This window comes from Chamaea fasciata, unplaced genomic scaffold (genome assembly GCF_029207755.1).
Source record: "Chamaea fasciata isolate MVZ Bird 193981 ecotype frontalis unplaced genomic scaffold, bChaFas1.0.hap1 SCAF_8, whole genome shotgun sequence".
Lineage (NCBI taxonomy): Eukaryota > Metazoa > Chordata > Aves > Passeriformes > Sylviidae > Chamaea > Chamaea fasciata.
Genome location: NW_027094093.1, coordinates 22,352,670 through 22,366,905, shown reverse-complemented (window position 1 = coordinate 22,366,905; position 14,236 = coordinate 22,352,670). Strand labels below are relative to the sequence as shown.

General features: G+C 38.1%; 1 protein-coding gene across 8 annotated transcripts in view; it reads left to right on the top strand.

Moving 5' to 3' along the window:
• The window catches only part of SLC4A10 (solute carrier family 4 member 10), a 149,573-nt gene that overhangs the window by 61,908 nt on the left and 73,429 nt on the right, over positions 1-14,236 (top strand). For all 8 annotated transcript variants that reach the window (XM_066190059.1, XM_066190058.1, XM_066190054.1 and 5 more), the window contains exon 3: positions 5,735-5,881. In XM_066190059.1, coding sequence (XP_066046156.1) covers positions 5,735-5,881 — 147 coding nt within the window. The remainder of the gene's footprint in view (positions 1-5,734; positions 5,882-14,236) is intronic.

Here is a 14,236-nt window from a genome sequence, read left to right as displayed (position 1 = left end):
ATTTTGCTGTTATTGGTGAAAGATGCTAAATTGCAGCATCAGAAGACAGAAACATTCCTTTTTTAACACACAGTTTTACTAGTACTGAGGTTGCTTTTTTTTTTTTTTTTGGCCTTGTTGCTAATTTAGAAATATAGGTCAAATTCTTCCCTCCAATAACCACAGCATCACTCTCCATCAGTGGAAAGAGTAACTGAGCAACTCCTTTTATATTCCATGTCTGCTGGCTTTTTTTCTTTTGTCTGGCAAGGTCCTGATCCCATGATAGAACCAGACATACAACACCTCTGGATTCCTCTGGAGTAATGTAGGAAATTTGGAACATAAGTGCTGGTGAAAAATACTTTTTAGCCCACTTACAACCTGGAAAAATCTTCTGTTAAAAGGCAAGATTTTTTTGGGGAGGCCAGTGAATGATTGAGGCTCTTTAAAAAGTCCGTAACTTTAATGACTTCAGTGAGGTGCACTTATCCTCCATATTCAATGTATCCTTAATGTTATCTTGGGTCAGGGATATTGATTTTTTTTTTCCCTATATAATTTCTGTTGTAGTCTACCCTAGAATATAAATTACATGTGTAATCTAAAAAAAAAAAAAAAAAATTCAAGATTTTCTTGTCACTTTCTCCAAATTATGGCACAGTAAAAAGGTGTAAAATGGACTTTGGGCAAACCATAACCACAAACAGCAATGTAAACTGTTGATTTAGGAAGGATTGCTTTTGTCCCTTCTGCTTTTTCTCCAGCTCTGCCTCCCTGCTGCACTACAATAACGAATCATGAGTCATGTACTCTCTACTCCTACACAATTCACCATAATCACTTTCTTTCCTGTAAGGAAAAAGGCAAATTTTTTAACCCTACATGGACATCCAGTTTTCTGTCTCTACCTCGCTGTTCATTTTTGAGAGGATGAAAATTTGCGTTTGGTTCAGCTATAGCTGTCAATGCACAGGAGAGGCTTCAAGCCACTGAGTGTTTTCTAGAGGAGAGAGAAAACCCTCTGGTCCTGCTGAGGTCAGCAGTCAGCTGAGGCTTGGCTTGAACTACTGGCAAAGGACCCTCTCTCAAGGCATCTTGCCTTTGCAGTGTGTTTCCTCAGTAGGTCACAGAAGCCTGCCTTTGCTCTTTCTGGAGGTTTTTCAAGACCCATCTGTTCCCTTCTCTGCCCCTTCCCTCCATGCGTGTGAGCAGGCTCTGAAAGCATTGGTGTCAGCAGGTGCCTCAGGCAGATTCAGATTATCCCAGGTGGAAGGCAGCACAAGCACATGTACCCTGAGCATCTGGTGCTCATGGATGTTTAGATCCAGGAGAGTAAATTTTTTATACAATTGCCACCAACTTGGCTGGTTCACTAAGAAGCTCTTAAGTACCTGCTTGAGTTCCACATTCCGGGTGTAACGTGGAGGCCTGAAAGAATTTCCATGCTGAGAGAGTCTCTTCCCCGTGGTTTATGCTGTGTTTAATTTATGTTACAATTTTAAGTCAGAATTGGTTTAGATATCAGTGAGCCATAGGATTTATCTGGCCTTCCTGAGTTTTTCTATTAACCTTACATTAGCATCAGTAGTGTTTTGTCATAGAAGGACTACAATTTTGTTCATGCAAAAACACACTCTGGAGTCAAATGATGATTTATTCTAGATGTGCTGCTAGGAAAGCACATGCATTAGTGTTTTCAGTATTAGGATTTAGGAGTAAATAATTTTTAAAAACAGACCCACTGAGAAAATACAGTAATACACAAAGATTATTTACAATGTGAAATCTTATTAAAGAAATGCAATGCACTGAATTGATCTTCTCTGCAATGACCTTTAGACAATGCTACACATCCACCAGTAAATTGTGTAAAGACTGTTTTTAATAAAAGACTATTCTGAATCAAATCACACATAGCTGGGGAACAAAACCCAGAATATAAAGTTAGTTCAAATGTATGCATTTATAGCATAAGAAGCTTATGGTTTACCTTCAAAGCATTAAAACACTCCTCGAGTTAAAGTATTTAAGGATTGAGGAAATAATAATCCTTGTTATAAAGCATTCCTTTTAATTTTTACAGGATTACATTAAATCCAAATTATATTATAAAATATTTTAAAGGGGTCCTGTGAATTATAATTAATTTTGAGAAAGATGAAAGAGCATATAAGCATATAGAAAAATCAGGATCTCCCCTAAACTTTTGAAGAAAAAAAGTATTGTGCTGTAAGTGTCTTCAGTTTGTGGAGGTATGAATTCATTGCCCTAGAAAAGACAGATATGAAACATACATTATTCATATGAATACGTCTTGCAGAGACATTTCTCAGAATAAAATCTGAGTAGAAGTGTTGTTTGCAGTTGCTGTGTTTCAAAGGAGAAAGTATTCCTTACACTTAAATTTATTTTAAGAACCCAATAGCAAATTGATAATCTGAAAAACCAGGCTCAGAATAGTAAGCATTTTCTGCGCATCCCTTGAGAATGATTTAAGTAACATTTAGAAATGGTTTTCAGAACCTAGAATTCTGGATCTTTAAACCAGAAGCTTATCCTAGCTACCTATCTTATGCATTAAATAAATGGAAAGAAAAAGAACTGTATTTGGATTCCTAAAGCTCTGAAAACACATAACCCATTATAATTGATGGTGCTTGACGACTTATGCACTTCTGGAAATCCCATTACAATTATTTGAGTGATGTGACATTTCAAGGGAAAATGGAGATGGAGAGAAAGGATTTGTAAATGTTGGCCTTAATTTAGTGGAATTGAGATCTTTCTAATGGAATGCTAAGAGTACAGATTTTTTTGCCCCAGTTCCTCCCATTCTTCCAAAAACAATTTTTACACAGAAAACAAACACACACATTTGGTAGGGAGAGCAGTCTGTTACGTTCACCTTTTAAACCACGAGTCATTCCTGTGTGAGAATGGTTGTTAGGTTGTACCTGATGTCAATGGTTTGTACCCTGATGTAACCTACAGTTGTTACTATTTTCCATACTTTAGTGTCTTTGTAGCCTTGCCAAAAGAATGAGAAATGATCATCTAATTGAGCCAGGTGCGGTGAAAATGAATGGCAGAGCAGAATTATTTTACAATATTTGAGCAATATTCAGTCATTTTTAGTTGGCATCCTGATGAAGTAAATAATAAAACACACAAAAAAGTTCTTAAAGATAAACGAAAGAAATGCCCATGTACAATCAGTTATTATCTATAAGGATATCCTGAATAGTGGATATCCTGGTTGGTCCTGACTTCACTCTACTAGAGATGCCCTTGCTTTTTAGAAGTTTTAGTCAGTTTTTTCCTGAGATCTGCCCTGCTCTGTCCATGTTTGACCTTCTAGTATTGGCAATTTTAGAGAGCTCTCTGGAAACTCTTGTTTAATAATGGCTTGGACAATTTGTACAGCAAAATGTACGTTACATTCTGAGCTCTACTTCATGATACCTACCATGAAAAGGTTACTTGAAGTAAGGTAATACAGTAATTTGATTTCTTTTGTATTTCCTCTTTCTTTTTTTTTGCTGCTTCTATCATTCATTGTCATTTTGTCAGCAATTTAGAATTCATTACTCTTTTGTTCCCAGATGGTCTCTTTTTTGCTCCACAGTTGTGATCTTTTAATAAACCAGAATTACTTAACTCTCAGATTTTTTGCTTTTTGCTCTATGATTTTTCTATAGAAAACTATTGCTTTTCCCCTGCCAGTTTCTCTTCCTCTTATTTGTCTGAACCTTGTTACAAGCACCTACCTTCCTCCATGTGTTTATTGAAATTATGCCTAGGTAGGACTCTGCTGGCCTCAGTAGGTTCACACAGAAAGAGTAAAATCCACTTTGTTTTTTCCTGATGTCTATGTCAGTTTCCAGGTTCCTGTTTTTTTTTTTTTCCAGTGTGAACTGTTTGTGTCTGTATAAGGAAAATTGCAGTGGCATTCTGACACACACACATGAATGTTCTGGCACTGTATCCCAGTGTACTGAATAAAGAACAGTCTGGACTCAAGTACTGGTTTCAGCCCTGGAAATTAATTGAAATATGAGTCTCAATCAGCATTTCCTGATGCAGGTACAGTCTGATCATTGATGTGGGTGAAAACTAGGGTAAGCATGCAGACTTCTGTCACAAAGCAGCAGGAATGTACTAAATTAACAATGCAATCTATTTTCAGCTCTGAAAATTACTAAAGTCTTAGGAAGGGTAAGATTCTTTTCAAAATGTTGTTTTGCTTTTTCTTCTCTCTGAGGAGGGAGAAAAGGAAATGTAAAGTACAGCATTACTCATGTCCTTCAGTATCTCTTTAATGAATTTTTTTTATTTAATGCATTTTTCCTTGTGCCATGCACTACTGACTGCAATATGTTTGAAATACACAAAAGGCAGCAGTTCTCTTTAAACCATTTCTTGGGTTAAATGTAATAAGCTAGAAGAAAGAGGTATTAAATAAATAAATAAATAAGTATTTTTCAACTCGTGGGCGTTGTTTTAGGAAAATCTCCTGATTGTACAAGACTAGTCTCTCAAAAATTAAGAGACACTGCATTCTAGTCACCTCTACATGGATAAAAGTTAAGGAAGTAACTAATGTGGTGTCCAGAGTCTTTTCTCCAGCTTTTTTAGTTCTGCCTCTAGAGAGGATTCCTGTCAGTGTTGAATTTCTTTGATGTTTTGTGACACATGCTGCCTTGCTGTGTTTTCTGTCTCCTCTGGAGTCTCCATGGGATTAGAGATCACGTGCTACCTTAGCTTAGTGTTCTTGACCTTTTTCAGATGATTGACACTGCTGAATGATTACAGCAAAGCAGCATTTATCCATGAGCTGTGTTATGTTCATTTCAAGGAGAAAATAATGTTATTTGAGATGAGTAATCTGGACTATGTCTTTCTGCTGAGTAAACGTAGGAGACCTGCCTGTAGTGAGTCATGATTCCTTTCCCATTTGTTCTGGTTAGTGGTTCTTTCTGCGCATTTCGGCTGTGCTCTCCCCCTTCTAAATGCTTTACTGTGCTTGGATCCTGTTAGACCACATAGCTAAGAGACCTAAATATTTTGGGCTTGATCAGTAACATAAAATTTGTCAGGCTTGAAGGCAGCAGGCATGCAATACGTATGTATCTTCTTATGTATTTAAAAAGAGAAAGAAGAAAGGAAAGCACCCTAAGATACCGGCAATGTATTTATGATGGGAGCATGTGAAGTTGTATAGCAATTTTGTGCTCTTGCTTACAAAGTGGTTTATTAGTTTTTTGATTTCTTTTTCTTTTTCTTCTTTGTTTTTTATTCAGTGAATTTCCCACAAGAATTCTGTCAAGGTTTGGCTCATAAATAGGAATGAGTTTGGTAAAGTTCTTGTACACACAAAGCAAACAGCAACTTTACCAAATGTTCAATCCAAAGAGATCCATGTGTCTCTTTATGTTACTGTTTTGGAAGACATTTAACAGAACACCTGTCTGGCTCTAATGAAAGTTCACATACAAAGATGCAAATTTGGAGAAAAAAAAAAAAATCTGGCACTGCATCATAAGGACTTCAGTACTGGGACTGGTTGTGTATCTGTGATGCTTAATCATCATTATTCAAATCAATATCGTTATGACTGTTAACATTAGAATAATCAATAATATATAACTCCAAAATTATCATAAGAATGGTAGCATTAATGCTGCTAAATTTACTTGTATTGTTGTTATGTTGCTGTTGCTCTTTTCTCAAAGGTACCTTTTTTTACCTGCAGGCCATCGAACATTGTTCATTGGGGTTCACGTGCCACTGGGTGGAAGGAAAAGTCACCGACGCCATCGGCACCGTGGGCATAAACACAGGAAGAGAGACAGGGAGCGGGATTCAGGATTGGAAGATGGGAGAGAATCTCCTTCTTTTGGTATGACAAATGTTATTTTTGGATAGGTCTTTAAATAATAAGCATCAGCATGATTATGCATGCTCCGTCCTGTTATCACTTGGACGTGATTGCAGCAGGGTTTTGGAAAATCCAACAGAGCCTCTGCTGACCATTCCTTCCTTTGAACAAATCCACTGAAGGGCAGCAGCCAGTGGCAGTCAGTACATGAGAAAGCTCAGTATTTTCTAGCACTGAAGGAGTACTGTGGGGGACTGTTCCTAAGTGTTCCCACAGGCTACAGCCACCACTGAGGGGGGAAGAGCTTTCCCAGATGCCCTCAGGGAAGACTGGAGTGTTTGCCCCAAAACACAGAAGAGCTGTGGTCGTTTACAATTAATTTTGTAATGATGTTGATGTTACTGAAGCTGCAGTGTTTTATCAGATTCAACCAGGATCTAGGTTGTGTTTACTTTTTCCTAATGTGACACCGTAAATGTGTCACTGTAACATGAATCTGCTAACTGTGGACTTGAAAAAGCAGGGGAAAATGCCTTTCAGTAAACAAACCTGGTATGAAATGCCTAAAGTTCTCAGAATTTAAAGTCAGAAAACAATGCAGAGAAGAGAAGGTAGTCATTAGTAAATTAGTCAAGCTTTTTCTCAAACCACGAGAATATTACGTGCTGTTCAAAAATAAAATGTGCATGTGATGAAATGTCCAAGGCTATGGAAAGTGTTTAGAATATAATGGAAGCATGTGTAGAAACAATTTGCTAGTGTGTTTTTAAATCATTAGGGAAATGTGCCAGTGTAATTCCAGGTTAGAGAATAGTAATTATAAGACTTTCTTTTAAGCAGAAGTTTGTATTATGTATGTGGAAAGCTTTTAAGCAAGTAAGTGGTGATGGTTAGAGCTTGAAATTCTCAAATCTTGCACAATGGTTTCTTAGAGTAAAACAAAGTCAAGACTTTTTCAAACTTAGCAGATACAAGTTATGTTTTGAAGACTGAACAGTGAAGAATGAATTGGCTGTGCTGGTTCTGTCTGGAATGGATTTCAAATGTACAAAGACCCAATACTATATTGAAACCAGTTTCTTGGAAAAAACCAAAGTTCATAAATTATTAAAACAGTTTTCAAAAAGAATATGCATATATACATATAAAGTCAGATTAAAAAGAAACAATTGAAAGTTACATTAGCCAAGAAGTGAGATATCTTGAACTATGAAACAGTGTCTTCTGTTGAGTCATCTGGTTTTATTTAAGTGCCAGTATGTGACACATTTTGGCTGAGAACTTAGCTCTGTTCTTTCAACTTCTGGAGACCTAGGCTTGTGTCCTTCTTAATGTCGAGAGAAAAAAAAAAAAAAAGAAACTAACTGGCTGAATCTCTTCTTAATAGTCTTTGGCATTTGTGTGTACAATAAAATGCAATGTTCAGCATAACTCTGTGTTAGGTAAATCAGCTTATGTTCAAAGGATCTCTGAGGGTGAAATAGCAGTAATATGAAAGAAAGATGGTTTTGAAGTGCATTTGTAACTTGATGTTCACTGCACTCATCCTCTGGTTTACCTCAAGAAATGAATACAGATCTGCACTTTTTAAAGTCACATTTTCACTTTTAAAGGTATTATAGCTACCAATCAAAGGGTGTGTGTAAGTGGTGCCACTTGACTAGGCAAGATACAGGCCAGAAACATGGAAATCTTTTCTGGATTCAGACTGCTGAAGATATTCTTGGAAGTTCTTGGCTGGTAACAATTCAAAGAATCCAAAGATAGAACCACAAATCTGGAAATACCCAGTCTTTTCACCCTGAATAATTATCTGAATAGTAAATTTTGAGGGTTTTCCCCTTTGTCTATCTGACTCCTGGAAGTTTGTCCAGATTTTGAGCTTTGACATCTGACCATCCAGGCAGATATGTGGCATTCTATAGACAAGAGTGAAAGGGATTTGCATAATGAAGGCAAATCTTAAAATGCTACAGTGGTTGTGAGGTTAAGCACATCCAGAGCAGTCAGACAAAAGAATACAGAGATTAATAGTAGTCTATACCCACCTCCTTCTTCTACTATGGTTTTCCTTACAGGAGTTTCAGACAGCTTGTTGTGCTGCCTGGGGAGAAACATTGCCTTTAGAGAGAATATAAGCATAGTTTTTCTGTGCTTTATTTGCACAGAGGGAGCAACAGATACTTCCCACACTAAATCTGAACTTACTAAACCTCAGTAAGTTTTTTAGCTCTTCTTCCCCATGACTACAAGTTTCTAACAGTAACCAGAACTGAAGGATGCTCGGAGGAAGACAAATGCACTTCCTTTTTTTGACACATAACTCAATGAGAGGGACTGTATTACCTGAGAGAGTAGATCCAAACTAGTCCCTTCATTTATGAATCATTCTGATTTAATTGAGCAAGCAGAAATGCATAGCTTCATCTTTCCATCGACAATTTTTAATGCATTTCTGCCAAATAGTAGAAGGCTGTATGCTTGGGAACTGTGAGGGAGGAGAGGAAAGAAAAAAACATTTTGATGAGCAGGTGCAAGAAGAAAAGATGGAGAAAATAAGCACTGTGAGACCGATAAAAAACAGTGCTTTGAAGTAAGTCAGAAAAATACATAAGGATTTTTATGATACAAGAGAATAAATTAGCAATGTTTTGAAGCAGTGAAGTATGAAAGGAGATATAATAAAAGCAAAAGATCCATCAGCTGAATAATAGAGATTCTGGAACAAGTAATGACCTGAAATATTCAGACATGAAGTGCTCCACACTGCTCAGTTAACCCAGCCTGGGATAAAGCATTATTTTTTGTCATAATCTGCAACTGTGTAATCAACGCCTTTATCTGTGCAGTACCGTCACGTGCAGATCTGGCTCTGCCATCACTGCTCCAGGGAGCTGTGCAGTGCTGTGGGGCTGTGCAGGCCCCATGCAGAGTGGACAGGTGCCACCTGGTTCCTGTCCAGTAAAAAACAAAACCAATTTCTTAAAGTGTTTTCTGTGTATCAGCATGGGTAGAGAACACCTCTAGTCAGTGTAATGACAATAGGGGGGAGCTTCCTGGTAATCCCTTTGAATCCTTGGCTGGGAAAGCTGTACCAGCTACTTTCTGGGAAGGTTTTTGTAGAGAATAGATTTTTTAGAACGTTCTGACATCGGCTCATAAGGTGGTTTTTTTTTTATCTCCTACTGTCACTTTTCAAAAATAACCCAAGCGTTCTCAGTGTACAGATTCAGATAACTCCAGATTAGACGAATAATATGCAGAATATGTACTTAGTGGAATGAGAGTCCTGTCATTTAGGGGCACAGATCAGTCACTCAGGTTTGGGTTTTGTTTTCCCTACCCCTGATTCTCTCTGTCTGTAAGTTGCCTCTTAATGAGATTAGGTTGTAAAAGGTGTTTCCATTTTGCAATAATGGTGTGCCTAAATTGCACAATTTGTGGAATACACGGTTTGTACATTGGGAGGCTTTTATGGGTAGTAATAATTGTAATCTAAGTGATTTCAGTGGTCTAGGTTTTCACCATCTTGTCTCTTAAGTTTCTTCTTTTTGAAGAGAAGGAGAAAGTGAGCAAATTTATCCACTCTAGTTAAAAATGCCGTAGTGCTATTTGTTTTTACTGGAGAGGTTTACTGTTCTCAGCTAAAATGCTGCTGTTGTAATTAAGGCCCCAGTTTAATTTCTGCCTTAAGCTTCCCTTCTCCACAGTTTTTCTTGTGGGGTAAAGTATTGTGACTGCTTTGTAAATTAAGTTAGGTAATTGATGCAAATTAAAACTAATTTGATTTTAAAAAGCTGTTTCTAGCCTGGGGCATCTCCGTGGTGCTGCTTGTGAGGGCAGTGGGTGCCAGCCCCTGTGAGCTGCAGGGCCACGAGGCTCCATCAGTGCCGTGGGTCGTGGTGGCACTGAAAGCCTGGTGCACGTTTCCCTTTGGCTGCTGGGGTTGCACTTGCTTGTGGATTTTAGCAGCAGTTTTCTGTGGCTTTTTTGATGGCTGTTGTTTGCCTGTAACCAATGAAACAGCTTTCTGGTACTCGTGAGTTAAAGATATTTAAGGAGCGGTTTTAAAATGGTGGAATAGGAATCACGTTGCCTGTGAACAGGGCGTCTTGAAGGACAGGTTTTGCTGAGGGTTAAAGTGAACACAGCTGTGAGAGCCGGGGTTTGATTACAGCCTTGTGTGTCCTGTGTGACTAGACACTGTAGAAGGTTGTGGAAGGTTTGGTTTGTTCTCTTAAGAAATCTGGATTTAGTAATCCCTAGTTTTAAAGAGGCTTAAATTTGTAATTCATGATAATGGATGTGGCGAGGCAAGCAAAGCAGCCCTGGAGGTGAGCCTGACACAGGACTGCACGCACGGCTCAGGACGGACTCCCTGACGGTAATGCAGGCAAAAAAAGTGAATTGCAAAGTGGGGCTTCTCGGGTTAGTAGAAGGACCTGAAGACAGACTCAGCTGGATATATTTGGGACCTAATCACAAGTGCTGCAGGGTGATTAGTGGGGTAAATGTAGTTATTTGTAAAGAGTATGGCTGTTAAGAGAATTCACCTGTTCTTAACTATAGGCTTGTATGATGAAGGATGAACTCAGAAATTCGAATCTCTGGGCAGCTGTGGAACAGATTGTTGCAAATCTGGATTAAAATAATGTATCATAACTGCAGTTTTAAGAATCTAGCAAAAAGAAGAGAATTAAAGCTTGTGAATTGTCCACATTGTCAGATTCAAGAGATGTGATTATTTGTCATAGCCCTGGGCTGATGGAAATAATTCATGTCAAGAAAATGCTGGGATAGTTTCCTGAAGCAGATTTGACCTGTAGGGATAATGTGCCAGAGAATAATCAAGAGGATACTTTTTCCCAACCCAACCTGTGATTTCTAAGGTCTGTGAGGAGATTTTCAGAAGTGTACTGTATGGAAGTTTGCTACTTTATATGAGCTTTAGTAATGCAAATTTAGTTTTAACTTTTATTAAGTTTTCTAATTATAAAAAAAGAATTTATGATCCTTTCCTTTACTGATTGCTGAGGGCAGGGTCCAATCTGCAAAGGAAGGAAAGGAAGGAGGTTAGGGGAGGGTCCCCATCCACCACTTCTGTGGTGAGTGCAAGCAGGGGGATGATGAATGTTTGTGTCTGAAATGATCCTTTCTTCTCTCTGTTCCTGTGAATTTTCCATACGATTTCCCCTTGGCATGTAAGGGATTGTTATCTGCCAACTGTGTTATACCTGTCAACTTCCTGTCTGCAGTTCGTCCTGTGCAGTGAGTAATAATAATAATAAAAAAAAGAATCATATATTTAGTATTATTTTAATGTGAATGTACAAGAGCACAAGGCATGGAATAAATCTTGTATATGTTGAATACTATCTTATGTGAATTTCTGTAATGAAAATTTTATTTTAATAGTTAGCATGTTTTCTAATGTGGGAAAAGTAATCTCTTACTTCTTCATCTGCTGACCCCAGTAAGAAGTATTTGCCTTCTAATTCTACCCTTACATGCAGGCTTGACAGGCTGAGAAATACAGAAACCTGTCCTGACAAGTGAGCTAAGGGAGTGTTACTAGAAATACATTTTTGCACTCTTTCTAAAAAGTTTATCAGGAGCAGAGGACAGAATTTGGACACATCTTATATGTACTGAAAGCTGTGTTTCTGCTTGTGATATCACCTGGTAGATTGTGTGCAGTTCTGCCTGATGGCAGGGCAGCTTGTCCCAGGTGAAACCCTGGCACTCACTGAGGAGATGTGGATTGCTCTGACTGCTGTAGTGGAGCTGAATGTTTGCTGGGCTGAATTCATGTGAAGGGACTGAGAGTGATCCTCCATTGTTACCCCAGACCAAGTCTTGCTTTTACCTTGTTCTCTTAGGCAAGAGGGAGCAGCCCTCACCCAGAGTTGTGGTTGCACTTGGGGATGTTTTAAATTGGGGAAATGGAAGTTACATTTCCTTTCTACTTATGTTTTGCCAGGTGGGATGGTGTTGTGGGACACTGTTTGCCACTACCTGCACTCAGTGCTATTCCAGGGAGCAGCTCTTCATGTTTCCCTCTGGGAATTAGGTGATTAGAAATTCTGGCTTTTAGATCTGCTGTTTTGGTATGTCTGTGCCACATCTTGAATTTGTTTTAGGGGTGTTGATGACTTTACAAGGTGTTATAATATAGATCAATATGTCAGGTTTCTGCAGGGTCATTCCCTTTCTACAGCACTGAGTCCCACTTTGAATTTGTGTCTTCAATGATAGCATAACCACCAGGTCTTAATTTTTGCCCTTTTGTTAGACCAGTGGAATTAGTCAGATTTTTAAATGTGGAATACTCAGAATTTGCATGCATGCAATGAGTTTAAGGTATCAGAAGTAGTTTGGATGCAAGTGCTGTGCATAGGAAATGAGCACAAGCCCAGGGAAACCCAGGGATAAAACAGAAGGGCTGATGGAGCCACAGCAACCACAAAGCTGCTTCAATTTTCCTGACTGTGACTGCTCATTACCCAAATAGGAGTGCTGGTTGATAGTACCCCAGTTCCTGTTGTGTATCAGGCTTTCTACCCAGTTCCAGCTGGTTGTGGAGGATTTCCTGAACTGATGATGAACTAGTTACTTGTGAGACTCATCAGCTGCTTACTGTGAAATTTTGCTTCTGATAACTCTGATATAAAACAACTACAGTGATAGAAATACTATTGTAACAGATTAGTCTCAGTCATTAATTTTTTTAAAGAGTAATCTAGATTGTTTTCATTACTCTTTAGTAAAGCAATAATAGTATGAAGGGTTTTTTTTTTTAAATGCTGGCTGTGCTACTTGAAGTAGGGATAGACAAAAATAATATTCAAGCCAATTTCTGTTTGCCTAGACTGCAGAAAACATTGTGTCCTAGTTTGCAAATATTATGCTTCTGCACTAAGGATCAAGTTATCGCAGTTTGACAGTCAGAAATTGAAGTATTCTTCCATACTGATTTTGAATCACATATTACTAATTTCCTATTTAACATATTAATGACATATTTGGTATTTATTACTCGTATGAATATGAGCCAAATCTATCTGGCATTGCTCATGAATAGTCCTGTTAATGCAGTTTTGTAAGTGGAACCAACAGATCTGTTGTTTTTATTATAATTTTTCTATTGTTTACATCTTTTAGGGTTTTGTCCTTGAAATAAAATTATTGTACCATTAAGCAGACAATAACTTTTTTTCTCAGTTTCCAGCTTGTTGTCTGAAAATGAAGCTGTGACTTGCAGGTTTCAAATATCGATAGAAATCACAGCAGTAAAGAAAGACAGAATCTAGCAGCTTTTTTTACTGCTATGATAACAAAGAAGATGATATTTTAGTGCATATTTAGTCATTTCTTTAAATGTGGTGCTTAGGGGTGTGGTTTGGTGTGGACTTGGCAGTGCTAGGTTAGTGATTGGACCCGATGGTGTTAGATATCTTTTCAACCTAAAAGATTCTGATTCACTGCTGTCAGTCAAGTATCTTGTTACACAGAAGACCCAGTAAGTGCAAGTTCCTGCAGTGAGGTGATTCCTTGTTACTATTCACCTGAGTTCTAGAGATCTGTGATCCTCTGCTTTTCTTCCCACACTGAAAGCATGTATTTGCATGAGGATCATAGCTGTCACAAAGCTGCAGCTCTGCTGTACAGCACTGCTCATTTATACTTAACAGTAGCAGTTGCTGTAAATCAGTTCTAGTGCTGGTTTTATCAAAGAGTACAGGATGTTCCTGGCAATGCTTATTCTCAGATTCTAGCTGTAGTCCAGCTCTCTACCAGAGTAGCTTGTTTTCCATGTTCTGTTAGTAGTCATATACCCTGATCCTTTGTAAGTTCTTATCTCACTGAATTTCGTCCTTCTGGAAATTAGTCTTAAGAAGTTGCACACTTCTTAACGAAAATGTACTTTCTAGTCTCAGATTAAAAAGATAAAAGAATGGTTTTAAAGAAAAAAGAGGACTGAACAGTGAGAGAGAAGAGAAAGCAAAGAAAGGATAAAGTGGAGGAGTTTCTCACTGTTCTTCAGTGATTCTCCAAAGGTAATTCCTGTACCTGTACCCCCTGCAGTTCCATCCTCTGGTGCTTTGTAGTACCCGAGCCCATATCTGTCTTCCTTCTCTCTCCTGTATTTCTCCTTGGGTTTAATCTCCTTGCTTTGTGAAGGAGACAATAGGCTTTACTGTACTATATCTTTGCACTCTGTTTAAGCAAAAAGATCTCAGGTGAAAACTGTCATGTATTGTTCGTGTTTCATTGCTTTAGCAAGTTTAGTACTACTATCAAAAAGGTATCTCCAATAATGAATTTAATTTTTTTGTATCAGTGGCCCATTTCATTTGTTTGGATCAGAGCTGTGTT